Below are 14,007 nucleotides of genomic sequence, written 5' to 3' on the forward strand. Positions count from 1 at the left end.
TTGAAAAACTCAAAGCTATTGGTCTTGATAGCACAGCAGTGAGATGGATGCACTCTTACTTGGTGGGGAGGGAACAGATGGTGGAAGTCAACGGAACCCTGTCCCCCCCCCTCCCAGTAAACTGTGGAGTACCTCAAGGGAGTATACTAGGACCACTGTTGTTCTTAATATACGTAAACGACATGTCATCTGCTTGTGACTGCAATCTGTTTCTGTTCGCGGATGACTCGGCTCTCCTAGTCTCAGGCAGAGACATTTTGCAGGTTGAAAAGGCCCTTAACTGTGAACTTAACAAGATCTGCACCTGGCTCAATGACAACAGACTCTCAATTCACCTAGGCAAAACTGAATGTATCCTCTTTGGATCTAGTCAGAAACTTAGCCTAGTTGAGAACTTCACAATTAAAGTAGGTGACACTGTGATAGAAAGAAAAAAACACATCTGCTACCTGGGTTGCATCCTGGAGGCTAACCTATCCAGTGAAAAAATGACCACCAAGGTAATCAATAAAGTCAATCAACGAATTCGCTTCTTGCAAAGAGTTGCCCCACTGATCAATATTAAATCCCGTAAGACACTAGGAGGTGCTCTTATTGGGCCCCTCATTGATTACGGAGTCCTTGTCTGGTATCGCGACGCCCCAGCTGCCTTAAAGCTAAAGCTCCAAACAGCCCAAAACAAACTAATTAGGGTTGTGCTTGGTCTCCCTCCTCTGACCCACCTTACCGAGCACCACCACGAAAGCGTGGGGTGGCTCAAAGTAGCTGACAGAGTACAGCATCATGCAATGGGCCTGGTGTACAAGATACACTACACCTCCAAGATTCCCATGTACCTGACAAACTACTTCTTAAAGGTCAAGGATGTTCACGATCATAACACCAGAGGCAGCTCCACTAATCATCATCAGCGTAGATTTAACACTAAACAAGGCGCTAACTCGTTCTCCTGCTATACCATCAACATGTGGAACGCCCTTCCACAAGCCCTAAAGGAGAGCAAATCCCTAGCCTCCTTCAAAATTGGTATGAAAAGTCACCTTCAGACAGCAGCTACCCGTGACTTGTAAATAGACTAAGCCCCCATGCTCCCCCCCCCCTTTTTCTTTGTATTCTGCCTTTTGTATTTGATGTTATGCTTTTGAAACTGATATTATCCTAGATAAAGTACTATGTTCTATCCGTCTGTCTTTCAATGTTATATGAGATACTTAAAGTGTGGTTCCTGTGGAAATAAGCCTCGGCTTTCTAGGATCTCCTTTTAGTTGACCTTGTACCAGTGATTTGTACTGTCATGAAACTGTACTTTTTTCTATTGCAAACTTCTAATAAATTCTTCAATCAATCAATCAATGACACTCACTGATTTGAGATGGACGCATATCATTGCTGACCAGTTTTGCGCTCTTGTTGAATTGCCCAAAAATGGTTTTCCAGTCAGGTGCGCAACACCGCAAGCCAAACAAAAGACCAAGAAGATAAATGGAATGCTGGCACACCAACATAACAGTTCCGGCCTTGTAGACTGTTGGCTACTGACGCAGCGATGTTCCTCCTCCGCGCATTGCGCGCAACAGCTCTCCACAGCGCACTGCTTTTCATTATGATGTACTACTACTGCCATACAAGCTTCAAGCCCGCATCGCAGATAGCCTATACAAGGAGAAACAGGCCTTCGACTCAGTATCACATGGATTTCTTTACAGAGAGAGGTTCGCCAAACAACTAATGAGGAATGCATTTCGCCGGAATGATTTAAGGCTATTTTACGCACGGGCTTCGTCAACTAACTTTACATTTATAGGCTATAATGCAACACAATTTCGCTGTCCGCGGTCTTATACGGAATTTGTTTTCTAAGAAAGAATCTTTTTTGACCTGACAGCTTAGGAAAGTGGGACAGTTAACGTCAGAATTGCATATTTACGCATTCTTGTGGAGTTCGAACTTTGATTGAGAAGCATGATGGTCACTGCAGCAAAGATAGTCCATCTCACCACGGGTATGGTGATGACGTTACACTTCATTATAAGTCAGATGGAGATCATGCCTGCTTATGGTAAGTCTAAAAATTGCTCTTTTATAGTCAGGCATTAAAGCAATGTTGGCTATATGGCCCCTGGACACTTCTATCACAGACTAAAGTAGCTAGGCTACTGTAAAGTACTGGCTTCTAAAATGTATTTGGTGATGTAGAGATATAGTTCTGGTCCTGTGCATAATGCACATAATTCACACCAAGTATGCCTACATTTCTACATATCAACATTTTTGTGGCAAAAATGAAGGAAGGAGAGTTGAAATACAACCAACAAATGTAACAATCTTATATTTAGACCGTTACTTCTCATTTTATTATAATAGTATTGCAGGTAAATGTCATTCCATAGTATTAAATGTTAAACTGTTGTTACTGTTGTAAGGCAAAGGCATTGACTGTATCATAGAGCCACACTGCTAATAGGTGCAATGCTCACTGGCCACCCTTGCCACTCCTCCATATCCCTTGTGCTGGGACTCACTGTTGGTGTGAGGAATGTGAGACATTCCTTCACTCTCTGCTGTGAAGGAGTCTTAGCACACAGTGTTGTCACTGGAGCCGAGAATGATGGGGGGACCATGTGTGTTTGCCACATGGTGATGGTCAGTGATTGTTTTTGTCCTATTGTGCCACCTTCGGAAGTGCCATGAATATACATTTAGTTGTCAGATCTAGTCCATATTTTTGTAATAATGTCTGCATTGAACAGGCCATTAAGGATTCTGTAAAGTCTGCTGCAAAAGTTTTTGTTGCATTCCTAAGCCAATAATTTAATTTCATGACCGGCGGAGTCTCCGGTATGAGACTCAAAGAGTCTCCTACTGACCGATGACCTGGTCATCAAATTATTGGCTCAGGAATGTGACAAAAACAAAACAATATAGATGATTTCAAAGCCACACAAACACAAAAATCAAGAAAGGGTCAAGAAAGAGGTGACAATGAAGCACTGTTACAAGAACATAGGCTCTGTGATCCATAGGAGTCTACCAGCCTGATAGCAAGACACTGGGCCCTCCAGAAGTAGGGACTGACACAAAGGAAGAGGGCCCCAGGATGAGGTGGAGAAGATGGGTGTCAAGGACCAAGCCTGTGTCCCCTAGTTGGGCCATCGATAAGAGGGGCCATTACCGAGATCAGCACCAGCTAGAGGAGTCTGACCCTGACCTGCTGACTGAGGAAGGACACGGCAATTCTACACAGATAGTGGTAGGTGAATATTGTAGTACAGTATGGTGCACTATTTATGAGCAGTTAGAGCAGTACTTGAACCGTGTAGACCGTGGACCAGTGTACTTCCATAAGTTACTGTCCACCACTGGCTTCAACAATATAATTTTCGTTTGACAGGACATTGATCACATCTACTATACATCTAAAATGTACGGCTCAGGAGACCCTGCCAGCAGAGAGCTGTGGGTGGACCTTGATGAGATGGAAGAGGGCAGCTGGAAGGTCCATGGCTTCCTGTCCACCACCCACAGACAAGCAGCGGTATGGACTCTGTTCATGAGAAGAGTTTAAATCACTGTAAGGCCAAGGCCAAGGAGAGAGAGAGAGAGAGAGAGAGAGAGAGCAAGGGACCCATTGGCGACAGACAGTTGCGAAAATCTGAAAAGTCTACCCTGCTCCGAAAATAAATATTAAACGGGCAGCAGTGTGCAAACGTGACTGACATAAAGTGAGGTCGAACTTTTTATTTACGTGCTCCGAAGTTCGCTCCGATATTAGGCCGGGAAAAAAACGCAGCAGTGTGCAAAGACCTTAGTTCTTATCTTCTGTGTATACATTGGCCAGTGGAGGAATACATGAGAAGAGTAAAAATGTAGGTTTATAGAAGACAAGATTGGAATCGTCGCTCCAAACAGAATATAACAAAAGCCCCTTTTCCACTGCAAGGTGAAACTAGAAGAAGTGCTCTTCCGAGCACAGGTCTCCACCAGGCCACACGTCCTGGTGGTGCTATAATAGGCAAATGTAAAAAGGGTGGGTGTTCTTCACCAATCTTAGACCTTTCATGGCACCACCATGAGGCTGATTTGAACATTTTGTAGTGTAATTTCTTCCTTGGCCTTTTGCGAATGTGCGTGCACAATTTCATTACAATTGCACGCTGTGTTTGATTTGAGGCATTTTGTCCAAAACGGACCAATCTTACAAACTTTGAAAGCCAATCTCAGCCAATCAGGATGGAATATGGACAATCAGACAGATCCATGTCGATCACATGACTGTAGAGATACTGTCTACCGATTTGCGTGATTTTTGGACAAAATCTGTAGGAGTAGTGTACAGAAATGTGTTTTGCAAACATCGGCCTCATGGTGGCGCTAGAACAGGGCCATTTGAAAAATGTGGAGCAGAGGTTCTGAATTGGCATCCAGGGAGTGTGTGTGCTCATTTTGGCAGCGACCGGGCCAACGGTGCCGGAGATTAGCTGGTAACAAACTTGGAGCTGGTAACAAACGCACGGACGCACGGACGGACAGTGGCGAAAACATACTCTCCCCCTGCCTTCGGCTGGTGGAGACAACCAGAACTTTCAGGAATCTGAGCTGGTTTTGTTTCCAGTCCTGCTCCTGAGGTAGAACTAAACTTTAGTTCTGGTTATATGGAAACGTAAGCAGAACTTGGTCCTGGAACTCCACAGGTTCTTGAAAGTTCTTGGTTCTGGAAAGTTCTGGTTCTAGTTCTGGGTTTGCCCTACAGTGGAAATGGGGCTTATAGACACACTGGGACTGAACTCAATACTTGTGTGCGTATTTACTTATTTTCTTATATGCTTTCCTTTGCTTTCAGAGAGTGAATCTGTCCTTTGACTTTCCTTTCTATGGCCATATACTAAAGGAAATCACTGTGGCAACTGGAGGTAATTGTTCTATGGCTATGCCACCATTTTTTGTCAGCACATTGTGAGTTACAAAAATATGTTATTTTAATATATGGAATAAGGTACAGTACAATATTTATAATTGTTAGATCATAACACAGCTTTAGGAAATATACCTTTTTTTTCTTTTGTCCAGAATATCAGAAGGAACCATATAATCGCATGGTCATGAAATGGTTTATATCCATCATGCCCAACAAAATAACTTAAGGTGACCTGTGTGTGTGTGTGTGTGTGTGTGTGTGTGTGTGTGTGTGTGTGTGTGTGCGTGCGTGCGTGCGTGCGTGCGTGCGTGCGTGCGTGCGTGTGTGCTTACGTTCACAGGTTTCATTTACACAGGAGACATCATCCATAGGATGCTAACAGCCACTCAGTATATTGCTCCTCTGATGGCAAACTTTGACCCCAGCCTTTCCCAAAACTCCACTGTGCTTTACTGTGACAACGGTAAGATTAATGAAACACATTTACTGGGAAGAAACACGTTACTGGGAAGACCGAGATCGAAAGCAATCCACAGAACAAATACATTTGTACTGCACAGGGTGATGCTGTGTACGCAGTAAAAACTGACAATTCTTCCTTTCTCAGTGTTGAATGAACACTTTCAGGGTGTGACACCGAAAGCAAATTCCAGCTTGAGGGTTGCGTAGATTCACAAGCTTGCATTTCATAGCATGTTGCATGTCGTCGCTGTCGAGCAGAAACCTTGTATTTCCAAACTCCAACTTCATTAATCTTTTGTCATTTGATGCCCTACTTCGTCATACAAGATTGTCAAGCAAAAGTAGTGAAAATAGCCGTTCATTCCATTTCCTCCAATGTTACGGTTTTGGACATATTATGAGGTATCCACCCAACAGCGACGATGTGTACTGATATTGTATGCACAGGTGCATGAGTTCACTGTACGTGCGCTTTCATTTCATTTATGCCTTTTCAAAGGAATTATTCGCAAGAGCGTTGGACAGTATAGTATTAGGCTAATGAAGAAAAATCACACACACTGCTTAAACACTGACATTTTGTTTGTTTTGGTGTGTGTGTGTGTGTGTGCGTGCGTGCGTGCGTGCGTGCGTGCGTGTGTAGGCACAGCGTTGGTGGTGCAGTGGGACCATGTTCATCTCCAGGACAGTTTTAACGTGGGAACCTTTACATTCCAGACCACCCTGCACAGCGACGGACGCATCATCTTCGCCTACAAAGAGGTGGCATTCCTCTTCATCTTATATATTAAAGGGATATTTCACTTTTAAAATAAAATCATTCTACTCAGGCTTTTGGGAGCACCCTGGACAGTTTTTAAGTTGCTTGATTTTAGTGTTTAGATATTTGATGTGAATTTTATCAGACACGCCCCCTTCCTATACAAACTAAAACATTTATTGTAAATTAAAACATTTTAACCATGTTAGATTCATCGAATACACTCGTCCTTGGTTCTAATACTGCCTCCTACGTGAGGGGCCATGTTTTCTAAATTTTTCCAAAAATAAATAAATGAATGAAAATGTAATTGGGGGGAAAAAAGATTAGGAGGACAGTATGAGTCACCATAACCAAGAAGGTGTTTTCGATGAATCTACCATGGTTAAAAGGGAGTTTGAAGTAAGTTACAATGGTTTGTATTGGAAGGGGGTGTGTCTGATAAAATTCATATCAAATATCTAAATACTGAATCAAGTAAAAACTGTCCGGGGTGCTCCCAGTAGACAATAAATTACCCAAAATGTAAAATATTTACCATGTAACTTTTTTGAAGCGGTGAAAACCGCTTCCAATGAATGGCTTTGTGTGTATCACGCCCATATATGGTCATTTCAGTCCAGAATGAACAGGCTTTTTCAAAAACAGAATGTCCGTTTAATTACCATATATGGTGATCTCAGTCCAGAATGAACAGGGTTTTTCAAAAACACAAAGTATGTTACCTTATGTCCATATATGGTCACTCCAGGCCAGAATGAACAGGTTTTTCCTGTCCCACAGAATGTCCGTTTAATTACCATATATGGTGATCTCAGTCCAGAATGAACAGGGTTTTTCAAAAACACAAAGTATGTTACCTTATGTCCATATATGGTCACTCCAGGCCAGAATGAACAGGTTTTTCCTGTCCCGTACGTGTAAAATATCAGTCCAGAATGAATAGGCTTTTTTGAGCCTATTCATTATTACTATTGCAGTTAGTAATAATGATTAAACAAGATAATTGCATATATGAATGCTGTCCTTATGATAAATGCAACAAGAAAGTTTCTCCATTAGAAAATGGTAATTATTTTTGTATTTATTTATTATTGTATTTATTTATTATTATATTTATTTATGTATTTATTCAATTACAAATTCTTATTTTAATGTATGTGTTTTAATCTATATATTTTTTAAACCTATTATACCAACTGTCATACCAGCTCTCCAAATACATTCAGAATAGAGGTTTTATCTGTCCACCGCTTCACTTCGAACCGAGGTTTGATTTTTATAAAACAAATCTTAAAATTGTCCTAACTGTTAAATCGCTAAAGTTTTAGAACACCCACTCCGTTATTTTCAGCTTCTAAAGCCTTCTCTTTATATGTTTTCTATGATCCTCGCCGGGGTCCGGTTTTCGCGGAAAAATAGCGTCATCTGCATCATCTGTATACGTTGGCCAATCACATCGCGGATCATACACACATGATACACTACCGGCCAATCACAGCTTATCTGCCATGGTCTTCAGGAAGTAGCCTCGCTCAGCTACAGTGTTTACCATGGTGAAGGATTCTCAACCTCTTAATCCCCAAATCTTGGCCAGAAAATTACGTTCTACCATGTGTTCTACCCCTCCACGGATTTGTATCGGTCGCGGTGGTTTGCGGCGCCGCTCCGGTGGTCCACGGCGGTGGTCCGCGACGACTCCGGGCGAAAAACGGCCGAAAAAAGCAATACCGCTACTGGCCACTAGTTTAGCAACTTACACAGTATAGCTTTAACATTGACATGTAACTTAGTTAAAATCACAGTATTGAGCTTAGCAACATTGACATGAACTTAGTCAAAATCACAGTATTTGAACTTAACAACATTGACATGTAACTTAATCAGACAATCACAAGTATTTGAGCTTAGCCAGTCTGATCATGCAAAGGTGGAGGCTGGGGTGGAGGAGGCAGCGAATGATTCCGAAGCTTCGGAAACCAAGCATAGGTAGAGAAAGCAAGCCGTATTTAAAGGAGCCTTCCCTACTGATTGAGCTTTGATTGGAGTATGGCAGTCATGTGACGTAATGACCAGCAGATATGATAATGAAGTATGAGAACAGAGCTGACTGACATCTGACTACAGCTGGGCGGCGACTTGACTCCCATGTCCTGCATAAACTAACACTGACACTTCATTTATTTTTCCACAGATCTCCATCGACATCAACAACATCAGTGCAAAGAATCACCCTGTTAAAGTGGGCCTGTCAGATGCATTTGTGGTGCTTCATGATTTGGAGCAGATTCCAAGTGAGTAGCAGAACATAGAGCATGTAAACTTGATTCAAGGTAGAATTCAGATTCTGAATGGGATGTAATTATACCAACACTATGAGATCTGCCCACTGTCATGTTTTCAGTCAGGAGGAGAACCATCTATGAGTACCACAAAGTAGACATCCTAAAATCCAAGATCTCCAATTCTACAGCCATTGAGATGCTACCTCTACCCAGTAAGTCATCTTTACTAACAGTTTAGATCATGGGTTTTCAACAGGGGGTCTGGGCCCGCTAGGGGGTTCTCAGAGTTTCTACAGGGGGGCAGCCAAATATATATATTTTTCTTTACTTTAACCGCTTGAACCATTCACTTGAACAACATTCACAGAAGCTAACCGATCTACAAGCTCGCAATGCCTCGCTGCGTGAGGCGCTGCAACCTTGTGGATATTTTTGGCAAAGAGGTTTGGTGTAGATTTCTTTTTTTAAAGAAAAGAAAAGTGCAGAGCCAAAGTTCAAGTGTACTAAGTATTAAAGGTTTAAGTGGTTAAAATGTCTGAAAATACTCATGAACATGAATCCTACAGTACATATTAATAGAAAATGTTTAAATAAACTAAAACGTGAATATACAGTACAGACTGTTAGGGCTGTCAGACAAGTCTGTGAAGCTATCTTTGAAAGCTATGAAAAAGCTTTATCTGCAACACAATTTTATATTATGTAGTGGGTGTCCCTGCTTCATCTCTCTCTCAGCATGGCCAAACAAACGAAGACCCCTGGTTTAGATGCAAGTTACACAACTACTATACACTAGGCCTATCTGCGCAAGCTCTGCCCCTGACTCTTCTCACTCAGCCCATTGTATTTCTGCATTCCCAGCATGTCTCCAGTTCTCCAGCTGTGACGCATGTGTCACGTCTCAGATTGGCTTCAACTGCACCTGGTGTAGCCGACTGCAAAGGTACGCAGCAATTGTTTTAAGTTCAAAAGCAATCACATACTGTATTCACATCTATCAACTCTCTATCTATATTTATATTGCATAGGCCTATCTATGGCATAAGTTGCATGACTATATTTTGCTGCCCATTAAAGAAATATCTACCACAGATATTTGCCACAGATACTTTTATCTGTGGCAAATATTTTTTTTATCTGTATCTACCATCCACTTTGAATGGAAAAATATCTGGAGAAAGAGATTTTTTTATCTGTTATCTGGCCCAGTGGGAATGGGCCTTTAGAGCTATAGCTGTACAACACAATTTGTTCCCTGCTACTGTACATTGAGTTTAAAAGAGCATTGTGTTTGTCTTTTTGTATTTTTCACTACAATAAACACAATACCTTGTAGTCTTTAGTCTTCAGATATTATCTACAATAATACACCAAGCGACACCAATGTCCTCTTCGCCATCATAATATCTTACGGTTTATGGTTCCTGTTGTCAGATGCTCCAGTGGCTTTGACCGATATCGACAGGACTGGGTGGACTCAAGCTGCCAAGAGGAGGTGCCCATTATTTTTGCCTTAAATTGCAACAGCACTGGTTGTACCTCTCTACAAGAAAAAATAATAATGTAAAGAAATGTAAATGTATTTTTGCAGAGACGGGATCCTAGGTGCACCACCGCGGTTATGAACAAGTCACACAACACATTTCACAGCCTTATGCACGCGACCACTCCCGTCATCTCCACCACGCTGCAGCAGAGGACCACCAGCACCACCTCCCTTCCCCTTACGAAGACCTCCACCACCAACAGCCCCATCAGCAGCTCTACACCCAACAGATCTGTAGATACTCCCCAGTCAACTACCAGCACACCTACGGAAGGTTGGTACTTGTACTTAAATTCACTTTCACAATGTAACAGTTACAAAATACAAATATTAATGTTATTACCGTCCATTATGTTTACCAATCAAGGCCTTATGTGCCACAAGGCAAGAAGTTGGATAGGTAACAAGGTAACATGTTTACCAATCAAAATGTCTGCAGTGAAAAGTATCTGTTTGTCAGCAAAGCAATCTATTTGGTTATTCATATGCATGCACATCCTTTGAAGAAATGTTTTTAGACAGTACACACATCATTATGAGTGTGAAGCTCTTATGGCTATTGTACCATTGGCATCACAAAAGTGCACAAACTGTAAGCCAAGTAATGCCTTGAGATCAGCGCAATATAGACTCCATGAACTTGCCAAGTGATGCAAAGAATGTGTTGTGATGCCAGAGTCACAATACTTGACGTGGATGTGATTAGCTGAGGTTAAAATTAATTTCTAATAATGTCTTTACCATCATGTAGCAACTCATGATGTAATAAAACTACAGTATGAGTACATAATGTAATAATGGCTTTTCACATTATTACAGTATGTGAATTACAACATTATGCACTTGTGGTTTTATTATGACCTGATTTGTACATTATGAGCTTTTATTATATTTTAAGTTATTACATTATGAATCGTTGTGAATATGTGAGACATTATTACGTTATGGAGTTGCTACACACCAAGCCGGATAATTTTACATTGACGAATCTCACTGTTTTTGCCCATGTTTATCTGCACTGTTGTGAGACCACGTAGTCACTTCCTAATCCGGCCTATTTCTGCACAGGGTAGGGCTACTGTTATTTTCATCTCGTCAGTAGCTGTTTGTTGTCACTGCATGGTATTCTGGCCCAAGTTATTCCGACTCCGTCAGAGGTATGACAGTTTGAGGGTCAAGTGGTCAGCTATTTGCCAGCCCACTGTCAACTCATAGACGAGCATATACAATGTCATGTTAAATACTGCATACTCTGCCCAGTTGCTGAGGGATGACGGTATGGATGTGTGCGTATCCGCCTGTGTGGCTGGTTTGGTTTGTTTTGACATGTGCTCTTTTCCTGGAAGGAAAGGTAGAGTCGTTCTTTAGAGTAATCTCAAGGTTAACAGCAGTTTGATGGTGGGTGGAGCATGACAGGGTTCTGGATGTTACAATACCATAGCACTGTACCATACAGTGTTATACAGTGCCAGGTATATGGCACTGAATGTACTGCAGTGTACAGTATGGCACTGCATCCCAAACAGTGGGCCGGGACCCAATTGTGAGTCGCGGACACATTTTTATGGGTCCAATTTATTCCTACATTTTGTTTTTAATTATTATTATTTCATAAATAATAAAAAAAAAAAAAAACATTCCCCAAAAATTCTAATCTTTCATGAATTAAAAACAAATTCAACTTTTTTTTGTATTTATTTTTTGTATTTTCATGTAGAAATAAAAGAAAAATTACATGAATTAGAAAACAAATGTCTCACAACACTTGTCTTGAGATCTTCTGTTTATACATCATTGTAGGTATTTAAAAAGTGATGATTCAAGTTATTTAAATCTTTAAATGTTTAATGTTGAAAGGGCACAGATTGTTGCTAAAAGCAATTCCTTAATTACTTGGGGGGGCGATAAAGGACCTGGATATTGGATAGGGGCCGTAAAATGTTATACTATAACATTTGTTTTTGCAGTGTTCTGTCAAATAAACTTCCACTGTCCTAATTCGTCACTCATGCAAAAAAATGCAATCGATATGGTTGAAAATTTGCAATTGAGATTAGATGAAGTTCAGTAAGCCTTGCATTTCGTCACTGTCGGGCAGAAACCTCGTATCTCCAAGTTTCAAATCTGTATGTTTTTTTTTTTTGTTTTTTTTCGTAAAGTAAAGCCCTGCTTCATCATAGAGACTGTTGCACAAAACTAGTGAAAATAGTAGATCTACAAGCACCACACGAGGTGTTGTGTGCTTGTAGATCGGCTATTTTCACAAGTTTAAATGGTTTTTTTTAAACGATAAATACCAAACGAACGGTTTTGGACATACAAGGTTTCCACCCGACAACAACAACGATTTGAACTGCTGTATCTTCTGTGTGCCACAGCGGCTGAGTTGGACGGCACGGAGGGCACTCAGGAGCAGCTCCAGACTGGTCTCCTGGTGGGCGTGGTCCTGGTGATGGTCATCATGGTGAGCGCCATCCTCCTGACCGTCTACGTGTACAACCACCCCACCTCCAACGTCAGCCTGTTCTTCATGGAGGTCAGTGTGTGTGTGTGTGTGTGTGTGTGTGTGTGTGTGTGTGTGTGTGTGTGTGTGTGTGTGTGTGTGTGTGTGCGTGCGTGCGTGCGTGCGTGTGTGCTCGTGCGTGCATGTGAGAGTGAGTGAGTATAAAGTATATGTAGATCCAATAATTTCACCATTTTGGGAAAAAAAGAAAAGAAAATGTTAGAAAATCGGGACGCCAAGTTGAAAATGGCAAATTTATGGCAGACAAGAAAACACGTGTCTATGATGTGTGTCACATGTAAATGGATGCAGTCGGTCTCGATCCAACATTTTTTTTATCAAATTGAGATTCTAAAATTAGATAAATGAGCAAAAATATTCAGAAGTAAAATACTGTATGCTTAAAGGACAACTTTAGTTTTTTACAACAAGGGTTCATATTTTAGATTGTAATTAAATAATATAAAAGATGAGTGTTAAAATGATTTCATTTACTTCTTTCTATTGTTTTAGAGATTCTTATTTCAGTGGCTGGGGGCATGTATACAAGTGGCTAAATATGTAATTTTACACAGAATAAGCCCATTCCCAAGATACAACCTAACCTTTCATGGTTGGATGTGACTTATGGGGGCTAGAAGTGTTACTGTAATATAAAGAAATAAAGAAACTGCTGGCTTATTGTGTCTAAACATACATATTTAGCCACTTGTATGCATGCCCCACATTTTAGCACTGTAAACGCAATAAAACAATAAAAAGCAGTAAATTAAAACATTTTAACACTCACTTTTTCTTTTCTCTAATTACAATCTAAAATATGAACCCTTGTTGTAAAAAAACAAAGTTGTCCCTTGAGAGAACTGTGAACACTAGGGGTGGCAGTTGCCATTCCCTGGGACCCCAAATCACACCCCTGCCCATACAGGGACACTAGGGTTCATGCAGTTAATATTCTTGCCGGTATTGCAATCATGACCTCTCCACTTTCCTCTTGCCCCTTTCCACCACACAGAGGCGCCCCACCCACTGGCCGGTCATGAAGTTCCGGCGGGGTTCAGGGAACCCCTCCTACGCTGAGGTGGAGGCCCCCGGCCAGGAAAAAGACACCATTGTGGTCATAGACCCCAAACAGTCCTTCATCATAACAGGTAGAAGAGAGAGCGAAATAAAAGAAGGCTTTATCGTTCCCGATCAAAGGGAGCGTTTCCTGGTTTCGGACAACTCCTGACCAGAACTACTGTATGCATCCCACCGGGAGCCTTCATGGACAGAGCTGGTTCTCTTTATGCGCTGGAGGCACGGAAGCATTCCTTCCTTGGATTGGTTTAATGGTTCCTTGAATTGTTTCCTGTTGGTCTATTGCTCGAGTTGAGACTGAGGACAGAAGTGACCCGTTGTCTAGGGACGTGCAGAGAATGTTAGAGAGGCAGGGGCTGAAATTTCTAAAAGGGCCCTTTTGGTGAAAATATCGAAAATAGCAGACCTCCAAGCTCACAACGAGTCACGCTGCGACGCGTTGTGAGCATGGAGGTC

At 41.5% G+C, this 14,007-nt stretch overlaps 1 protein-coding gene across 1 annotated transcript; it reads left to right on the top strand.

Moving 5' to 3' along the window:
* Positions 1 to 1,962: 1,962 nt before the first annotated feature.
* On the top strand, positions 1,963 to 13,702 carry LOC308285092 (plexin domain-containing protein 2-like; the record flags this gene model as incomplete). Its single annotated transcript, XM_080725811.1, has 13 exons — positions 1,963 to 2,059; positions 3,024 to 3,250; positions 3,392 to 3,535; positions 4,841 to 4,910; positions 5,256 to 5,378; positions 6,021 to 6,139; positions 8,332 to 8,431; positions 8,542 to 8,634; positions 9,284 to 9,365; positions 9,857 to 9,917; positions 10,014 to 10,242; positions 12,347 to 12,504; positions 13,487 to 13,702. 13 exons carry the CDS (start codon positions 1,963 to 1,965, stop codon positions 13,700 to 13,702), a joined length of 1,719 nt encoding a protein of 572 aa, XP_080581937.1.
* Between the last annotated feature and the right edge of the window lie 305 nt (positions 13,703 to 14,007).

This window comes from Nannobrachium achirus, assembly GCF_963921795.1.
Source record: "Nannobrachium achirus genome assembly, chromosome: 5".
NCBI classification, from domain to species: domain Eukaryota; kingdom Metazoa; phylum Chordata; class Actinopteri; order Myctophiformes; family Myctophidae; genus Nannobrachium; species Nannobrachium achirus.